The following is a 21,137-nucleotide window of genomic DNA, read 5'->3' as shown; positions in this document are numbered from 1 at the left end:
CCTGAAAAAAAAAAATCCATCCCTCACGATTGTTAAGCATTGTTCAATCTTTACTCACATACAGACTGCGGAGTTAAACAGGCTGTATGTTTTGCTTTCCAGAGATGAAGCACTTTGCAAACACCCATGCTTTTGACCTATTACATACTGCTGTGCACCAGTAAACAGCCTAGTAAACACTGTGGTAGAACCTGCTCTGTGTGCGCTGACACTGAGTGAATTATATTCTCCCCAAAATACCCTGACATAACAGAATTGATTGGCTGACACAGGAGGCCAATGGCGGGTCACGGGGTGGCGACCAGGTCAGTGCGTCCCTGAAACCAAACCGCCCTGCTGATGTCCTCGCTCCCTAGTTCCCTTTGTTCCTAGTTTTGTGGCTCCGTCTCGACTCGGATCAGCGGTGAAAGATACCGTCAGACAGTTTGAAGCATCTGACTCTTCTTTCCCATCTTTTATTTCTATTGACCTTTCTCTTCATCTCTACTTGTCTTCATCTCCCTCTCTCTTTTTTCTCCTCCTCTATCTCTCTCCAAACCACTCCATATCTCTCTCTCCCCCCTCTCTCTCTCTCTCTCTCTCTCTCTCTCGCTTCATCCCCTCACCCCCTTATCCCTTTCTCCATCTCTCTCTCCTGCTGTGAGGTAGTGATTTTAGATGTTGGCTTCAAAGGGAATGACAGAGAGCCACAATGCCGCCAGTAGTGGCAGCGGTCCTTTGGTTAAACTCCAACCTGATGCTCAGACTGAGCAAGTGAAGCTTCTGAATGTTTAAGAATAATCTAACTCATAACGATGCCTGCAGGCCTACAATCGAGATTCACCAAATAGAATACTGTATAAGCCATACTTTCAAATTTTATGACAAACTATTTGTCATAGTACAGATCTCGCAAAATCGCTATGAATAAACACTCTTATGTATTTGAATTTGTGCATCATTCCGACCGCCATTTTCAAATAATTTATGTCAGTCTGCTCTAACAATCCCTCCAAATAAATCTGACAGCAACATCAGCCACACAAACCCACACAACTCAAAAATGAACAATAGCAATGACAACACACAATGCTCTCCCTCCCCACACACACACACACACACCGACACACACTACCCACCTTAGTGTAAACCCCCCATGACAGTTCCGTCTCCGTCACCATGACGACAATCCCAAACATCCCGAAGATGAGCGCGTAGTCGCTGAGCCGCTTCCGCTTCTCGAACAGCGCCCTCCGGTGGCCGAGCTTGTAGCCAATGTCCTTGTTCTTCTTCTGCGGCGCCCCGCCCCCGCCGCCCCCGCCGCCCTCCCTGACCAGGCTCTCGTTGGACGCCTTGCTGGGGTCCTCGCCGCCGTTGCCCTTGGACACCACCACCTCCAGGCCGGAGCTGTGCAGCGTCTGCAAGGGCTGCGTCTCCGAGTCGAGCTCCGCGAGGTTGCGGCGCGACGAGGACGCCAGGCTGCCCACTAGTGGTCTCACCACGCCGCCATTGTACTTGCAGGTGTTCATGGCTATCTGAGGGAGTCGGCCGCTGCTCTCGGAGAGGGAGGGCTTGGATCCAGCATGGCTCAGCTTCTTCTGCTCAGTAGTGGCCTGCGCACAGGAAGAGGGAGAGAGAAACACAATACTATCACACCAGAAAGGGTCCAAACTAGCAGTATGTCGAAAAGACAGACAGGTATAGGCTTTAAATAGAGCGCTGATGTGGGAGGTTATATCTCTGTGGCTCTTGAGAGAGCGAAGAGAGGGAGGGATCTTACAAAACAAATTCGGTTATAAAAGCAGGCAGATTTAGTTCTCACCAGGACATGTGTCCAAACAAAAATATCGGTATCCTAACATGGTGTTGCTTTCTGTTGCTCTGGTTTGAAAAGCAAGTACTCTAGGCCTTCTTCCTTAAGCACCATATACTGAGAGCTGGTGATAGGGAAGTGATTTGTTCATTTAGCAGGACTTAGATCTTGGCCCTACAAATGGAAAAGCATTACAGAAGAAGTGAGTTCAGAAAAGAATTCAATTAAAAGAGTCAAAAACACCCCTTGTGTTTTTCCTTTATCATACAGTTGGATGCATATCAGCTTTCCCTCAAGAAAGTGACATGAAGATTGGACGGCTCAAAAAACATATAAATAATGAATGGACCTAGATGTATAAATAAAACCATATAACCAATAGCGGACCCTACAAAGTGCAGAAAATTGAATCTTTGCGCTGCACAAATTTAGATATGAATGATTAATGCTCGGCATGACCCTGTTTCCTGTCAGAGAAACACTCTTCCCTGCAGAGACGAGCAGTGGGCCGTCCAAAAGAGACGAGGAGAGGAGAGGAGAGAGTGGACCTTCTTAAATCAGGCGTACCACAGAGACCAAATGTGAGATTCTGCCTATTTTTAAGAGGAAAAACAAGGGCAACCCTTCCTTTTGCAAAAGACTCAAAGGATACTGTATACTGTACATCTCCTGTCTGTGTGGGGTAAAGGGTAAACTTGGGGGCAAGGACCTTTCAACATGGCACTGAGCCAAAAATGTGTAAGCTGTGAGTTTGATGGCAAAACAAAATGATCCACGCAGTAAAAACGTGGTTACTGGTTCCTACTTAAGGCAAGTGTAAGTTGAAGAACACATGGCGTTGCATGCATATGTTAGCATACAAATATCATGGACTCAGCTTGGAGAAAAAAGTTAAACAGGGTGGAGAAGGCCATAAATTGGAGAATGGAAGATCCATTGTTCCAAGGCAATGTGGACCTGGATCCATTCAACGTTTGTGTGGGTGGTCAGGCTTTTTACTGTCCTCAAAATGGAAGATTCTGATCTAGTAAAGAGACAAAACCTGTGTTGCCATGTGTATGTGACTATTGCCATGTGTAAGAGAACAGGGGAACAGCTTTTGGTGCATCATATTATGCAGTCGATTTAACATGTCGACTTTTAATTCACCTGCAGAAAATATTGTTCCTTCTTTCCCTCTCCAACCTGCTGCCATGTTTTAAGCATGAGCCAAGCCACAGATCGCGCCTACGTGCATGCATGGCACGTATTAGTAAATCAGATGCAGATTTGGAGACAGCTATGTTTGCATGTATTTTAGTAATGGTTCTCAGCAGATTGGGGCCTGTGAGTTCCTCCCCTGGTTATGCAGAGAGAAAATGTACAATCCATGCAAAGGAAGAAGAACAGTCATCCCAGAAGCATCTATCTGCCTGTCTATCCCCTGCCCTTCAGAGACTCAGGCAGATTATCATAATGGGTTATGAAAACTTCACATGGAACAGTGCTTTTTCCGAAACAAGTTGGGGGTGTGTGATAGCACTGCTGGCCCTTTTTATTAGGCTTGACAAAGCATGCCTAATGCCTTTAAATGTGCTGGTGGGAATAAAGAAGGACGGCCCTAATGGAAATTTACTAAGTCCAGTCCTGTGATGCTATCGCCTTGCACATATTGTGGCTCCATGAGAACAGGACTAAAGGTTAAGGATTAGTGCAGCCCATAGTGTTTCTAATCCCCTTTACTGTATTAAATAGCTTTTTAATCGGTGCCATTAGGACCCCTCTACAGTTGTGAAGACTGTGCAGTGAACTTTAAGTTTGAATGACAGGAAATAGAAATAGATGCTGATATGGCAATAATAGTCACGATGGTGTTCTTTATATAGAGGACAAAAAAGAACAGGAAAAAACAAGAGAGCTGGCTAACTAGCTCCCTTGTTACAGCACTAGTTAGTGAAGAAACCAATTCCACTTTTGTCAAACATGCCTAGTCATGCTTTGTGGGAATTATCAGCATGGCTGGAACTACAGTTTGAGGCAACTGGATTGAAAATAGCACTTCCTTCATGTGCTAAATTTTGCAAATGCTGTGGAGACATTTTGTGTTTATCATGCAACCACCAGCTGAAATTTCTAAAGCTTGAAAATGTTTGCAAACTGTCTTAGTCCTTCCTCACATTGCATGTTAGAGTGGGGCTATTACAAAAGTAAATTCTACAAAAGCCAATAGCTTGTTCTCATAAATTATCTTTAATTTCCCCTAAAAACATTTCCATATTGTGGACAGAAACGCTGAAAAATGAGACGTAAAGTGTTGCACCGGTAATTTGCTTTCCGATGAGTAATTACATGACGATACATCAAAGTAATGCGGCCATGTTGTGACTGTCATGGGACCACAGAGGAGCCTGAGAGGTAAATGGAGAACATCCCATGAAAGCTGCTTCCAATAACGTAATTGAACAGGATTGATGGTGGAAACCAAGGGAGGAGGGCTGCTGTTACATCCTTGGCTTTAGTTACCTGTTTCTGGCGATCATTCTTCAGTGAACCATGAGGACTGACCCAAATATGTGCAGTAGCACCATCAGACCGTTTGTGTGAACACTGACTGTGTCGCATGCCTCATATGTTTCAATGTTTCCATACAATACCAGTCAAAAGTTTGGACACACACATTTTTCTTTATTTTTACTAATTTTCCATTTTAGAATAATAGTAAAGACATCAAAACTATGAAATAACACAAATGGAATCCAGTGACCAAAAAAGTGTTAAACAAATCAAAACTATCTTATATTTTAGATTATTTAAAGTAGCCGCCCTTTGCCTTGATGGAAAGGCAAAGGCTTTGGAAAGAAAATCATACATAGGCATCAATCAGTTTCACTGTTTATATTTGTCTAAAAAACACATTTCAAGCATTTAAGCATAAGCCTTTAGATCAAAATGGCTTGAAGATAATGAAAAACATAGTGCATTCAATTAGGTGTGTCCAAACTTTTGACTGGTAGTGGATCACTACCTATAGCTTTTTGTGCGGGTGGAAAATATACCTTTGGCTCATTGTGTGTGTGTGTGTGTGTGTGTGTGTGAGAGAGAGAGAGAGAGAGAGAGAGAGAATGTCTATGCATGCATATTGAAGAGGGAAAAATACTACACATCTCTCAACATACCAAGAGTTGTATAGGTGAAAATCTATGTAAAGAGTGTCGTTTTTCTCTGTAAAAGTTCCTCACAGACTTTGCAACAGGCCTCAGCTCACATTCCACAACCTCAAAGCACTCAATCAGTGCCATACGCTCTCCCACTTAGCCAGCGACACCAGGCCGCTCCGTCCCTTCTCCCGTTTCCCCATCACCCCGACTAAAAAGGTGCGGTGGAAGGGCCACCGCTGCCCTTGCCGTCCAGCGCCGCCCCCCCCACAGGAGACGCGGGGAGGCCGCCTGTCCCCGCCAGCCGACCGACGCTTCAATTTCATTCTGAATGGCACGCAGCATCCAGGCCCTATGAAATGGAGCCTCATAATCAAATTGAAAAGCCTCAGTGCAGAACAGTTTAAATGAAGCACTGCAACTCTCTGCCTATCTCCTCTCTCTCTCTCTCTCTCTCTCTCTCTCTGTCTCCCCCTGTCTCTCTCTTTCCAACCAGCTCAAATCTAATAGAAAATCCTCCTTCTTTAGTATTGTATGGGGCTGCTGCGCTGCAGTTTTGAAGGCATACATACCCCAAAAATGGAATTGTGCATTGTACAACCAAGTGTATGTAAGTCTGTGTGTGTGTGTTTGAGCGTGCGGGTGCCTGTCTGTCTAATTGTGTGTGTTTGTGTGGGTGGGTGGGTGGTTGTGTGTGTGTGTGTGTGTGTGTGTGTGTGTGTGGGTGTGCGTGCGTGTGTGTGTGTGTGGGTGTGTGGGTGGGTGGTTGTGTGTTAGTTGAACAAGCTGTGCCTCAGCCAAGCATTGGATTAGGTCTGATATTGACGCAGACAGTTTGCAGCTACCGAAGAGGCACGAGGAAAAATGTGTGTGCGTTTGTGTGTGTGTGTGTGTGCGCGCATGTGTGTGTGTGCGTGTACAATCTGCGAAAAGCTCACAGAGACTGAAGCGAATGGAAGATCACGAAGGAGGAAGGAGGGTACGACACAAGGTAGAGATCTAGGAATTGAGGGAACAAGAACGAGAGAGAGAGACCGGGATGACAGAGAGAGAGAGAGAGAGAGAGAAGAATGAAAGAGAGGGAAGACAGCCCCCTGTGGGTGTCTGTGCCAGCCCCTGTAGTGATTGAGAGCTGTAGGCTACAGACTCCAGTTTGTCCCTGCACACAAGACGCTGTCACATTTCTGTGACAGGCCAGCGGGCATCAGGCCTTCTCCACCCCGAACCCCGACCGCCATGTGGATCATTACTTAGTGCTGATAAAGACCCAGGAAAACCTGCGTGTGCAGCCCGGCGCTCATTTAACAACATTCTCCATCACAGCTCTATGGGTAGAACCAGATTCTTCATGTAGGATCTTCTCATAGGATCCGACATTTTAATAATTAGTGGCTTGTTTGATCATTTAGAAATAATATACGTAAAACAGAGTCAAACAAAACACAATAATACTTCTGGGTTTATTTCAGACTTTGTTGCGGCTGCATTCCAGGACTTGACATCTTTATCAGTGTCAGCAATTTTTTTTTGGCCAAGTTAATATATAAATTCTTTGTAGAGGTAGAAAGGGCAAGTCACTGTGTGCCAAGTCTTATCGTCCTGTACTTGATGTGTTTTTATTGGGATGCCTGCTGTTAAGAGACACTCAGGACTGCTTCTCCCTTTCCGCAGGATCGCAGATTTGAGTCGTTGCCGCCGTTGTAACTGTTTCAGTGACACAGGACAATCAGACAACACACAGACAAAGAGTTTTCACAAAATATTCTCACGCTGATTTCACATGCCTGGCACAGTCAGTAAGTGTATGGACAACTGCTTGAAGAGCAGTGAAGTAAACAAGTGATTTGTGTGTGGGGCTCGCCTGCACAAACAGTTTGGGTCAGAGCAATAAGATTGGAAGAGATGACAAGTATGTGCGGTAAAGTATTAAAAGCATATAGAGGCAAAAATCAACTGGATGACTTGACAATGAAGCGAGGTAAACCAACTCTAGACACAGTAGGCAGAATTGCTGATATGATTGGAACCAAATAATAGATCACATACAGTAAGAGGTTCATTTTGGAACCTTGCAGCTATTATATATGTAGCTACACAATCAAAGATGTCTCACTTCTGATATGCTTCCTACGCTGCCACCTTTCACCCCACTTAAGCACTCAGGAGTGACTTGTTTGTAGTGCTATACCAAGAGAGACGCCAGTACCAAGAGTAGGTATGGAGGGAGCTGGTTCTGAATTTACTGCTGGCCCTCCTAGAGGTCTTGTAGGCATAATTAAATTAAACATCCTTAACGGGAGCTGCCCATTTGATAAGCCTGACGCCACCACCACCCCTGCCATCCAAGCCATGTAAGCACTCATCCTAGTTTAATAGGGATGGTGAGTTGCGTCAGTCTCTGTGCATTGGTGGGGGGACTTCTATATTGGCTGTCACTGTGGGTGGCCTCATTGGGGGAACCCTCAGGGGAAGACCCAATACACTGCCTCAGCTCAGTTCATATAGGAAGAGAATAAAAGCTAACAATAAAATCTGCTACGCACAATAAACTGTGATAACACTTAAAGTCACTGCAGGGATGCTAAAATCTTTATTAAGGCTTGGACCAAATCTAAAGTACAGGACAGTAATATGAACTCACAGCAGAAAAACAATGAATGAGATGATTTTTTTATTCAATATTGCGGTATTTTAGCGATCACTTTCTCTCTCACTCCCAATAGGAATCATGTGGAAAATCCCGTGGACATAATTAGTTTAGTTTTTGTTTATTTGCACAGTGATGAAAAAAAAATTACACAGTAATAATATACAAGAAAAACAGAAAGAAGTATTGCTAATATGTGCAGATGAGATTAAAAAACTCAAGAGGCTTCTAAAAAAACACCTCCCTTCAAAACAAATAAATAATGCATGATGAACGCCGGGTTGTGGCTACGTACAACAGCTACCATTGTAGATATGCACACAGAGTATCAAAGGAAAACATGTCAGAATTAATTCTGTGTCAAAATCACTGTCTGAACGTTTCGCTCTCCACTAAACACGTAGTTACAAACAATGGTAGTTTGATAACAGAGACAATAATTGCCCTCTAGCAGAACCCCCCCCCCCTCTCTCTCTCTCCCCTCTCCTCCCTCTCTCTCTCTCCTCCTGGAGATTAAAGAAAAATGAATTATGCCAAAAAACAAGACAAAACCTCCATGGAAAAAGGGAGACAGGTATTTGCCTGTGGGAATGTGTCGTTGTTAGGGCTAATAACGCACAAGGTGTTCAACAGAGACACAATGCTATTATAAATAGGTTCCAACAAGGTTACTCCAAGTGTGTGTGTGTGTGTGTGTGTGTGTGTGTGTGTGTCTGCTGTAAACTAGGTCCTGGGGAGATTGGGGTTAGAGCTGATGGGGGGTTCCTTTCCCTGTGGGACTCCCACTGCCTCATTAGGAACATATTCTACTTCAATTTCCAGCAAATTAAAGGAGGGGGTATTTAGAAACTTGATTTGTAGATTGGGGCCATAAAGGATGGACTATTCTTGGTGAAATGATTAACAAATTGAATTCTCAAGTTGTTGATGTGTGCTGAAATAAATTGGACCAGATTAGACCAGATAAGAGCAGATCAGCGACCACCCACTACTCACACATACAGACCAACGCTCCAAGACACACTTGAAGATGTAGGTCATCTTTTTAAGAAGAATCCGATTTGTCATCAGCTGTGATTATCTTTAATTCATCCATAAAGCGCTTGCACCATTTTAGCTTTCAAGATAATGGAGGTAGAATTTGTAAATGTAGTGGTAGTGAAAGTGAGCAGAACTAATTATCATTACTGAGAAAAATTGCATGCAGGATATTCAAAACTATTTCCTAACCGCTTCACAAACGCTTCACTGTACTGTGCTAGTTTCCTTCAAATATATAAATATAATTTCTCAAGGAATTGTTTTTTATCCTGTTGACTTGCACTAACACTGCTAATACAGTGTAAACCAATGGCTGTAACCTGCTTCTAAAATCTAAATAACCAAAAGACTGGAGCAAATACTTTCTTGGCACTGAAAGACTCAGACTTCATAATAAACCAGACAGGATCCTTGAAAATCTTATCCATCCCTTTAACTTCACTTTCCTTGTCACTGGAATTTAAAAAAAGACTTAATATGCATCTCCATTGACTGGCCCAAATTCAGATATTCTCAATGTACAGTTTGTGGCAGTTGAGGTGTGAATGCCACTAACCTACTCCTTGAGGTTTGACATTGCAGATGAAGGTGGAGGAGCATTTCACTGTCGCACTAATCAGCTCTCTAAAGCATTCCACTTTATTTTAGCTAATCAGCAGTATTGCCCTATTCCCCTCCATAGACTCCCATTACGTTTGATTGCTTGATTGACGCCAGATTTGTACTGATAACCCCTACGTGAGGAGGTGGACCCGGTCCTTACACAAACACACACACACACACACACACAGATGTGCATCTTCCCACTAGCACACAAACAATAATGTATGTGCTCAGGGACACTGGCACACACACACACACACACACACACATACACTAGGCCACAAAAGCTTTAAAATATATCCTGTGCTGTTTAGACCCAAAAGACTAAACCATCTTCATTAGGTGACAGTTCCCCCGGTGGCTATTTGACATCCCAACAGGCCCACTATGGCCATATATACTTCACAGACATTATCACCCTTAAGTGCCCTATAACCCACACAACAATCACACAGTCTTTACCTCTTATGACACTGCATTCACTATAGTGCAATCCAACAACAATATCAATGAATAAATGTCCCCCCCCCCCCCCCCGCCAACTTCTATTTTCATTGTGCCGGGATTGTAAGTCATTTGAAAACGAGCCCTCAGTAAATTCAGGCTGAGGCAGTTTCTTTCTTTCCTTGAGGCAAAAACATCAATAGTGGAGAGAGAGGCCAGGACAACCTATAGCATAGGACAGATCGATAGCGCAACAAACTCAGTAAAGATTGACTGGAGAGCTGCCTGGATACGTCCTGCTTTAGATTTATGATAGGAGGAGGACACAAGCCAACAGCAGAAGCTAGAGGACAGGGAGGGAGAGAGGGGGGGAGAGAGGGAGAGTGACGGGGAATCTGTGCAATTCTCATTTTTTAGCATTTTAGGGTCAAGTGAATCCTCACCAATGTCTTACAGAGAATATATCAATTTCAAATAGCGATGAATTACACGAATGGGCTTTGCGTGCATTTGTTTGCGCTTTTTTGTAGAGAATAAACACCAATAAAAAAAAAAAACTCAAACTGTGTTCATCTGAAAACCATTCTGTCTTTATCCCCTATGTTTTTAGCTATCTTCCTTCTTCCCTATTCCTAAGAATAAAATAAGATGAAACCTTTCCTGTGAGAAAAAGAAAAGGGGAAAAAGGCGATATCCACAGAAGCAGATAGTATATGTTCGACATTCCAGTGGGAAAATTACTGAAACACAGACAAGATGAAATGAGAAAGATATCAGGTTTCATTGCTCCTCCACTCTAACAGAGAAGCCGTGCCGTATGTCACCCAGCTCCTGCATGCTCTGACTGGTGCAGCGGCCTTCCATAGACTCGAGCTAATTGAATATCCTTATCTGGCTCCAAACCCCCTTTTCTCTGGTAAATGAAACAGAAGCCAGTTGGAATAGCAGCACATTTGTATTCACCCACAAGCCCTCACCCACGGACGCTTGCAATGTCTCTAGACGTAATGTAACACACACACACACACACACACACCTACTGTACTTTACTGCAGCAGCACGCAATCTTGTTTTTAGGTTGGGAGATCAGTGAACCAGAACCAGACCCTGCTATTTTGCACTGCACTACAGTCAAGCGCTGTCCTCCATAGAGAAGCTGTCTTTCACACTAGTCTATTACGTCTCATATGATAAAAGTTCTGGGAATTGTGCTAACAGCCTCAAGCTACAGTTTGCCTCCATGATTTTTTTTTTTTGGTTATGAAATTAAGTGCTGCAGTTTTTTTATGCCCCCTGGGCCCTTTAGTGTAAATTGATTCTATTTAAAAAGGCTTTTTTTCCCCCAGTCTGACAGAGAAAAGAGGTGGCTGGGGAGCGGAGGGGAGCGATAGAAAATGGACTCTCGAGGAAAAGAGAAGGGAAGGCGAAAGGAAAGGAAAGGAAAGGAGGCGGCCGCTTTGTTCGTGAAAGGGTTAAAAAGAAAATGGCAGGGACAAAAGGGGGGGACTGCGTAGACCGCCAGTCCATTAAGGGGTTAACAATCGGAGGGAGGCCTATAATGGAGGCTGGAGCAGCTGTATAGGAACTACATCACACAGAGAGGCAAACACCATAGAAACCACTAACACAAACCACAGGGAAAGAGACAGAGAGAGGGAGTGAAAGAGAGATCTACATAAACTAAATATAATAATAATAATCATCATCATCATCATAATAATAATCATAATAATAATAATAATACAAGTAACAGCACACTTGAACCCAAGGCTTATCCATGGACTTCCCAATCAGTACTAGAAACACACACACACACAAACACATACATTCCCCCTCACTGTAAACACATGACTGTAGATGCATAATTGAGCATGGAGCCCAGATGCTATGAGTCAAACAGGGAAGCGTTCCTGGAGGCGAACACAATGCAATGATATTCACATGCTGGAGGATTCCTGCAGGAGAGGAGAGGCTCTTCCAAATGACTAGAAGCAGCAATAGAGTTAACTTGACCTTTACCGTCTTAAGGCAAGACTGTGGCATCAAGATGATAATGATATACTAAAGCCATCCTCCCACTCATTCACTCACTTGCTCTCTTGCTTGCTCTCTCTCTCTCTCTCTCTCTCTCACACACACACACATGCAAACATACAAATGTTCCGAATACACAAAAACAAACGCATGCATCCGCACACACACGCACACACACACATGCACACACAGATATACACACATACTCAATACCCAGAAAAAAATACTATGATATATATATATCATATGATATAACAGTTTTTTTCAGTATTGCAGAGAGGCAGCTTACTGTACATTGCCTGTTCAGCCTCAACAGATCACCATGGACAACACAGTCACACTGTTGCTGTATTTTCCATGATCGCTGTATTATATTCTCCAATTAGGTGATATGAGGTAACCAAAGGGGAAAAAAGGAAAACCGGCAAAGCTAAAGAAGAGCAGCTTCACAGCTTCAGCAGCTTGTCCTATTCTAATTTTAAAGCTTGTTGTTTATAGCAACCATAATGGCTGGGGATAGCGAAGCACACATATACACACATGCGCACAGTAATTTACATACGTATATTAGACATACATATAGTACACACACATGCACACAGTCATAGAAACTGGGCCCATCTTTTTTTTCCAGAGCAACATTTCTATGTGAATAAAGGTAACAAATAGAACTCATATTTCTCATAAATAGCTAAAGGCAGACTAGATCGTGAAAAAAAACCAACCTCTCCTTCCTAGCAGCTCAGCTGAGCCTTTTTGTTCTTCACTGAATATTTATCTGTGGCCAGAGGAGGCTGTGATTGAGCTTTATAGAGTAACGGTTGTGTATCATGTGCTGTAAATTAAGTGGTAAGGAAGCTCCAGGGATCAGCAGTCAAGCTCTAACCTAAAGGCATAAAGACCTGATGAGAACGAGGGCAAGATCCCCGCATCAAAAGAGAACGTATGAGCAGGGGAGAGAGCTCACAACGCATATACACATTGCAGAACACACACACACACACACACACACACACACACATATACACTCACAGAAACATACACTATGCATAAGTGCCACACACACACTGGCATGCAAAGCAAGCGCACACTCAGAGAAACGTCTCTATATGGAATTTCAAAATGGTGAGAGAAGCTTTCCAACTCACATTTTCAAGGGCAGGCTGCAAGCAAAGCATGAGTCTATTGTGTGAGGGAAAAGTAGTATGAAACCACACACACACCCACACACACACACACACACCTCTCTACTGCTGCTGCACTCTGCTCTGCTACAAGACAGTTTGACAAACATTTAGATTTAGCTTGCAATATATTACAATATACGTATATTATAAGATATGAGGAAAGACGCACAAAAGCATGCACACACACACACACATATGAAGCCATCACTGTACGTCTGACGCCTTCCAAGTTCCAGCATTGTAATGAATGACGAATATCTGCTTACAGCTGCATTACTCATACTCTCTCTACTCTTTTGTCTTGTGATAATGCCCTAACGCAGGAACAGCCTGAGATCAATAACCTAATTAGCCATAAAGCATATGCATTGCCGTGATACATTATATGCCTGACATCACTTGGCTAGCATCTCACAGGAATTACCATATAAATGAACTCCGGTCATTTATTAAGCAAAGAGCCGTGGTAGGAACTTGGCTTGCCGCGGAGTAAAAAAAAATAAAAAAAAAATTGCAAGTTACGACACACATTAGAAAAGGGAAACATCACAAGAGGTCGAACAGTCAAGCTACAAATTGCATTCACTGCTGGCAGAGCGAAAACATCTGCCATGCTGCGTCTCTACCCATGTAGCAGGCAGTAAGCAGCGAGGCTCACGGCTACTGAGGAAACCCCCAACACTCTTTGTATTTAACTGGACTGCAAGTAATTCAATACACCTCTCCTTGTAGAGACGCACTCAGACGAAACGCAGGGCGAGAGAGAGAGAGAGAGAGGGAGAGAGAGAGAGAGAGAAAGAGAAAGAGTGATGTGAACTATCAAGTGGAGCACCATTTGAACACCACCAGTAATATCAGTGTGTGTGTGTGTGTGTGTGTGTGTGTGCGTGTGAGTTCACATGTGTTCAAGCACATATGTGTATGTGTGTGTTGCATGTGTGAAAGGCAAGTGTGAAACGGATCGCAAATCTTAAAGATAATCTTGTTCTGTACATGATTCTTTGAAGAAACTCAATACCACAGAGGAAGAGAGAGCGAGAGAGAGAGAGAGAGAGAAGGTGAGAGAGAGAGAGAGAGAGAGAGAGAAAGGGAGAGAGGGGGTTAGAGAGAAAGAGAGAGAAAGAGAGAGAAAGAAAGAGACGGTGAGAGAGAGAGATGGAGAGAGAGAGAGACAGAGAGAGGGAAGGAGAGAGGGAGAGAGAGAGAGAGAGAGAGAGGCCTCGCACTGCTATACAATACCAGCCTGATCTCTCCATAGCAACAAACATGGTAACACAAATCTATTTCAGAGCAGGAGTGCAGCGTAGCACTTAAATGCAGTGGACAAAAAATAGGGAAAACAGCAATCAATTATTAAAAGACCTTCGTGTTCATACTTACTGTCTCCGTGTTGCAGGCCACAGCAGAAAATAAGAGGCTCACATAACTCTCTTCATACAATTGCCGATGTTATCAGAGATCTGGAGCCACTCCTTCCTCATAAACACAGGATGTGAACTAGGAGCTGCCCTGTTTAACGAATACGTGTGACATTTGTTCAGCGCCATGTGTTTGCTTTCAAGGTGTTGGCTGCCCTCACGGACGGAAAGGTACGGCAGTGGAAACACGGAGGCCTAATGAGCGAAAAACAAAAGGGGGCCCTGTAACCACGCTGGGGAGATGACCGATAAGAGAAAGTTTAAATCAACATAATGTTTCTCCTGGCAAAAGCCTGCCAGCAAATCATAACACTTCAAGCAGAGCCGTCTGCGTCAATTGTTCTGAGCTCCAGCGTTCATAATTACCTCAGCGTTATTACACAGCCAACACAAATACACAGCTGATAAGTTAAACTACTTTTTTTTAAAAGAGAGTGGGCAGTCCAATTACCTCAGCGTTTTTCTTTATTTAGACGGTAGGAAAGCTGAAAGGGGCACAGCAGATGAGGCACAAGAGCAAAGGTTCTGGCAGGATTCAGTTACAGCATCCTACAACATCCTGGCTCAAAGTGAAACTAGTTAATATAGGCTTCAACAGCAAACATGTTTACAGCGCTGAAAAGTTGCTTAACAAGTGAAATACTAAACAAGAAGCTTCAATGAAATGAAATCAGTGAAATTAATCAATGAAATCAGCAAACCAGGCAGAACTGGTCAAACTGGTCGAGGATTATCTTTCAAACAATAATACAAAACAAACATGAGAAGTGGTTTGCATTAGTGGTTTGCAAATCAATATTCTAAACTACTTTCAAATAGCAATTGTATTTTCATATCGGTCATTGCTTTACACACACAGCTGCCATTCCAGTGCACTAAATCCTCCAGACAATGTCACAGAGACAGTAAGTTGGTTGCAAGTGCCACAGTGATATATACTGTGTTGACCTTTCCCAGATCATATAGGGTGATTATATGCGTGTTGGACTACGGTTTGGCAGGAGCTGCACAAAAGGCTTTACTGTAATAGCTTTTCTCCTCTTTCTACCCATCCATTCTGCTGTGACACATACGACCCCGTACTCTGTAGAGAGGGGGGCCCGGCACCTGCCTCGCCTCACACACGGCTAGAGCTGCTTACAGGCCCTCTGATCCCAGCATAGATGGGTGCTTTGACAGGGGATGAGAGGGATGGCACCGGGGGAACATATTTACAGTTTTGTTTTCATTTTTATGCCACCCTCAGCCAATTTTAGGGGCATTTTGGTCCTTTTCGGGGGCAATTTTATTGAACTATGAAATAATACGCCGCATATTGGCAAATAAACACTCAATTTGGACCATTAAGATTTGTTAGACCATCACATACACAACCAGAGATGTTTTCGACTGCCTCAGACTGCCTACTCGGTTGTTTTCTGATCAAACACCGCTCCAGAATCACCCAGACAAAGGCTCCCGTGATTCACCTATGGTGGCCCACGGGGGACAGCGGTCACATTCACGCTTGCATATTTGACAGCTCAGCGAAAATAATGTGAACAGGGTGCAATGCAAAAAAGGGAACACCTAATTATTGGGGGCGTTTTTTGCCTCCCCATTTTTAATTTCACAAGCATTTTATGTACTTTCAAGGGCATTTTTTCCCTGAGCCCCGTTCTTTTCAGACCCTGGGCGGTACCGTCCCTCTCAAATTGTGAAAGAATAAGCAGACAGTTGTCGGGAAACAAGACTTCTGTATCTCCTCAAAAATCAGCCTTGTTAAATGTGAACAAATCCAGCACTGTTTACGCTGCTGTACTACAGTGTCCCAGCAGGGGATATCACCATAGCAGTAAGTGGCAGGAATTAGAGTACTTACACAGGGCATCACAATAGAAGCAGCAACGTGCCTTTCAAAGCACAATGTTAGTGAGGCAGGACACAATATCGTACTACCTACCATCAGTTCAGTGGGCTAGCTATTGGGTTTCGGGTGTGTTGTGGGATACTGTAATTGTATACACTTTATCAGTCTTGCTGTGTCACAAGTGTTTTGTTTAAGGGATTTCAAACGAGGGGTGGGGAGGGGCCAGCTCATTAGGGGCAAGTCAATAAGATGTAACCAGGATCCTACAAATAAACATGAATAGATAAGCATGTCTAGCCGTATCAAAATACTTGGCAGGGTCTGACCTGAGCGAGTGGAAAAGGTTTTGATCCTTAGACAGGGCCGATCATGTGAGCAGGTCTAAGATTTCTTTTTTACGGATTTGTTAGGTCATGACCCACATGGAGTATCTGAGTATCTGACAAATGTGTACAGGAGCTTACAGTCAGAATGAAATATTAACTGACTGCAAAGCGGTTATCAAACTAAACTCAAATTGCCATTTTAAGTTTGATCATTTTTAGTGTTCACCACGTTGCCTTGGAGATAAGGCTTTTCAAGCTATATAATGACTTCTTCATCTTGCTAGTTTTAGTAATGTGTTCATGACCTGCATCCTGTGCACTTACATCTCTGATTATTTCCAGTTTTCCAATTTATTTTACCGGTCAGAGCCAGGCAGGAAGAAATGGAAAGATTCCCAAAGTGATAAACAAAGTGAAAGTTCAAATAAAAGTTTGATCAGTTTTAAAGAAGAAAAGGGCATCCTCCTGTATTATGATCAGTAGGGATTTAGAAAGGTTCCAGAGATCTAGTTGACTTACAACTTGGTCCATAGTAAGGCCCAAACAAACTGGAAGCAATAAGTGACACATATCATTTGAGACTGCTAATTTGATCCTTCTAAGATAGACTGCAAGCAGAAGATTGGAAGCATCAGAGGCCCTGACAACTGTGCTTCTCATATGATGTTGTACTATTACCATCATATATTAGGAGACCAGTTAGCAGACTATATGGTGGTCATATTTTGCACATTCATCTGAGCAACTGTGATGCTATGCTGCTAGCTATATTAGCCACTTAGGATATATTACAAGACATGTTTGGATTCTTAATTTACCTCATTCATGTCATGGCTTCCTGTCACCTACTTCTCACAAAAAACCCTGACTAAAAACATGCATAATTGAAATAGGACAATGGTAACTATGGGTCCAGAAACATTAAGTAAATGTTCATTTCATTTCAGTCATTTGGTCATTTTGGTCTTCTGCTGATGCTCTAAAATCAAGCCAAGTTCAGAAGAGTCACTTCAAGGTGGTTTGATGCGCCACCTCATGCTTTTAGTGCCAGCTTGGCCACTGAAAACAACTGCCGCTTTTGAAAAAGCAGTCTGATGCTTTTATTTAGATGCTGCAGCCTCATCAATGCTTCCTATTCTTTTTTTCTGATATCAAGTTCATCTTGAAAAAACTTCACCTGCACCTGAAGTAAATGCTGGTCTAGAAAAAAAATCTCAAAATGGTGCCAACCACACAAATTATAGCAAAAAAACCCAAGAAATACTGCAAAACAAATGCCTATATTTCCATTGCTAAGTACAAAATTAGCCATGTTTCACCAACCAGACTGTTGGTGAGTGAGGATTGATGCAATTTTGAGCTGTTTTTTTTTTATTTTTTCTTTAATTCCACTGTGTTTGCGATAAAGTGACAAAGTCTGTAGGTGTTAGCAGCATGGTTCATCAGAAATGTCTCTCTGTTATAGTTTTATTTACCCTAGCATTGCATACTGCAGTGTTGATTGGGTTTCCAGATTTGCTACCAATCTGTTCAAGATCCATATTACATATACAGAAGTGATTTGTTTGATTAGCAGCTTTGAGCAGCCAGACAGAACATTCAATTTTTCATCAACTAAATATTCTGTCTCCAACAAAATATATAACAAACTTGTACTTTTAAATACATCCATCCGCACTCGTCCCTAAAAGTTTACTTTGGACTGAATTCATAGCTTCATATTCATAACATCAGACACCAACACAGCACAAACCACTCACAGTCAGTTCTCCATAACATATAAAGGATCTCGAATGGGGAATAGTTACATTCCCATTCCCAATGAATCTACAGCTTTTAACAATTTCAAATATAGATTTTAGGCCTGTCTGTTGAACCAAGCTGCTCCACGTTTTCCCTAGTATCATTAATTTTCTCCCTCCTTCCCTCTCTCTTTCTCTTTTTGAACACATACATGCTAACACACACTCCCACACTTTCACTTCCCCTATGACTTCATTTTCTGTAGAGCTATTTTAACTCATTTTATTTCACTGACTTGACATGATATATGCATCTTGTTATACTCTTTTCATCCATGTTGTCATATACTGTCATCAAATTCAGTCGTGTCCTTGCTTGTCATTTGTTTGGTGAGATGTTTTAATAAGGCCCTTGGGCCCATTTGTTTCTCTTCTTCTGTGTTTCTACCCTTGTGCTTCATCGCTGTGCTGTTAGCACTTGGTTTCTATGTTACATCATTGTGCAGCTAAACTAAACAAGCACCTGCAAAACAGCATGCATATTGAATACTGTGCACTATGACATGATACTGACTGCGGTTGAGAGCAAGGCAACTTTTAAAGCAGAACATGCAGATTACAGAGTGAGTTTTGAGGTGAGCTCCCGAGGAACTGGCCTTACTGAGAGGCAAAGATTTAGCACAGACCATTTTGTCAAAGGCCTAACGGTATCTGGAAGCCAGAAGCATCCAAATTCCCTCGCTGAGAGACCCTCTGCTAGGAGGAAACAACAGACACTTTGTCTGTTCTCCAGCTGCCAGGGAGCATCATTTGAATATTTTCAGCCTGCTACGCAAAACAAACGGGGGCTTCAGCAGCTCAACACTGCAACATGGAACAGGTGTGTGTGTGTGCGTGTGTTTGTGCGTGCGAGTGCGCGTATGCGTGCGTGTGAAACCAAACGAAACAAAGATAAGTGAGAAAGCTCGCGCATTAGGTTACATGTGTCATACTTTACATTGGTGCTGTTGGAAAAGCTATCGAACGTAGAATGACAGTCTACCTGTGCAAAGACACATCTACCCTATCGATCCGAATACCCCCTCCCCTAAACACACACACACACATACACAAACACACACACAGCACCCACACCAGACACGCGCGCGCACACAGCATACACATACGCGCCTGTGTTCTATCAAAATCATATAACAGGCGTGGTCATTGAGTGAAAACGTTAAGGACAATTTGATTTTGTTATCAGAGGCTAATTAGCTTCGATATCGCATAGCCTACGCAAATGAAAAAAAATTCTACCTTATGGTGATCGATGCGTATCCTCTCCTCTCCTTTATGCGGGCTCTCTGGCCACAGGTGATAGCTCGAGCCGTAGTTGGGGCTGTTTTTGCTGCTGTTGCTGCCAGTCGCAGACGAGTTCCCCGCGTATGCCCGTTGTGTTACCGGGGGGGTTACACGGGAGTCGCGGCTGTGTGGCTGCGCCTGATCGCCTTGCACGGTGATCCTCCCAGACTTATTGCGGTCTTGTTCACAGTGCTGCGGACGCTGGGGACAGAGCCCCAGTGCGCCTTGCTGCTGCCGCTGCCGCTGCTGCTCTTGCTGCTGCAGCAGTGGAGCCTGGTGAGTCCTACATAGCTCTCCTGAGCCGCTGGCGCAGTAGTTGATAGGCAAGCTGCTCCCCACCAGTAGCTGTTGCTGCGCTCGTAATTGTGGGAGCTGTTGCTGCTGTTGCTGTTGCTGCTGCTGTTGTTGCTGCTGCTGTTGCTGCAGGTCCTGAGTCCGAGACTCGAATGCTCTCCTGTTAGCCTCAATTGACTCACATACATCTAAAGAGCGCCCTTTCTGCGAGTTTGCACGGATTCCTTCAGGGGAGGGGTCCCTCTGTTGGAGTCTTAAATGACTGTGCTGTTGATGCTGCTGCTGCTGCTGCTGTTGCTGCAACAACTGCCTGTGGTCTCGGTGCCCTCCTGCTCCTCCTCCTCCCCTGCAGCGTTCCACGATGCTCGCCTGTTGGTGATTATTGGCACTCCTTCGGAAACGATCCCCCCTTTTAGATTCCTGGGAAAACAGCAGAGAGGAGGAGGACGACGTTGGTGGCGGTGGTATCGGCGGCGGAAAAGATGGGGAGGGCTGCGGTGGGAGAGGATCGACAGGATGGCGCTGGTTTTGAGAAAGGCTTGCCTCTTGCTCGGAAAAACTGCAGTGGCAGCTTGGAAAAACAGGCTGCTTCTCCGACTGCGGCGGCGGCTGCTGCTGCTGAGAGCCGGCCGCGGCCCAAGGATCCTGCTGCAGGTGCGCCGGCTGCCCGGTACTGGGTTCACCGCCCCGGTGTGAAGGTCGCTGGGCGGTGTCGTAGCTCGCCAGAGGTAGTGGGTCACCGCTGCGAACAGGTCTCCGAGAGGGCTGGCTCAGACACGGCAGCTCCTGGAGGCTCTGGCGGTGAGCGGCGGTGGTCGAAGAGCGGTCTCGGTGGTGAGAAGAGGGCGGGGGCGGCAGGCTGAAAACAGGAGCGACTGGGGCTCGGCTCTGCTCGCTGCTTCCTTGCTTTTCGTCGGGGGTTTGGTGCTGATGGACAGCTCCCGAGTACCGATGCCGCATCCCCTTGATCGCCGCGTCTTGCTGTGGTTGCTCCTTTGCCGTGCAGAGCTCCGACACCCGTTCATTGCGATCAGTCCCAGCAGAATAGGACCGACTTGTATCATTGGTAGGTTTGACCAAGACCTGCCTTAAAACGTCACCGTACAGCCAAAACACCGCCTTCGACTGAATATCGGTCCATTGCCTGCTATGCGCACAGGTTGCAGCGGATCGATCACTCCTTAACGGTGTTAGGTTACAAGAATGAGATTAACAAGATATCGGAAGGTGTTTAAGTCCTGTATATGGTCGATCATCTAAATCCACTGTGGATCCACTAGAT

At 44.1% G+C, this 21,137-nt stretch overlaps 1 protein-coding gene across 1 annotated transcript in view; it reads right to left on the bottom strand.

Moving 5' to 3' along the window:
- kcnn1a (potassium intermediate/small conductance calcium-activated channel, subfamily N, member 1a) overlaps window positions 1-20,815 on the bottom strand; it is a gene marked incomplete at its 3' end in the record, with an annotated part of 40,304 nt that extends 19,489 nt beyond the window's left edge. The window contains exons 1-2 of the mRNA XM_071540320.1: window positions 19,517-20,815; window positions 1,110-1,592 (exon numbers count right to left, since the gene is read on the bottom strand). Of these exons, the coding sequence (XP_071396421.1) occupies window positions 1,110-1,592; window positions 19,517-20,815 (1,782 nt within the window). The remainder of the gene's footprint in view (window positions 1-1,109; window positions 1,593-19,516) is intronic.
- Between the last annotated feature and the right edge of the window lie 322 nt (window positions 20,816-21,137).

The sequence above is a fragment of the Centroberyx affinis genome, unplaced genomic scaffold (assembly GCF_046629955.1).
Source record: "Centroberyx affinis isolate AG114_WGS23_722 - 3 ecotype Tasmania unplaced genomic scaffold, CSIRO-AGI_Caff_v1 ptg003607l_1, whole genome shotgun sequence".
Lineage (NCBI taxonomy): Eukaryota > Metazoa > Chordata > Actinopteri > Beryciformes > Berycidae > Centroberyx > Centroberyx affinis.
The sequence above is the reverse complement of the archived record's forward strand: the minus strand, read 5'-3'. Positions and strand labels throughout refer to the sequence as shown.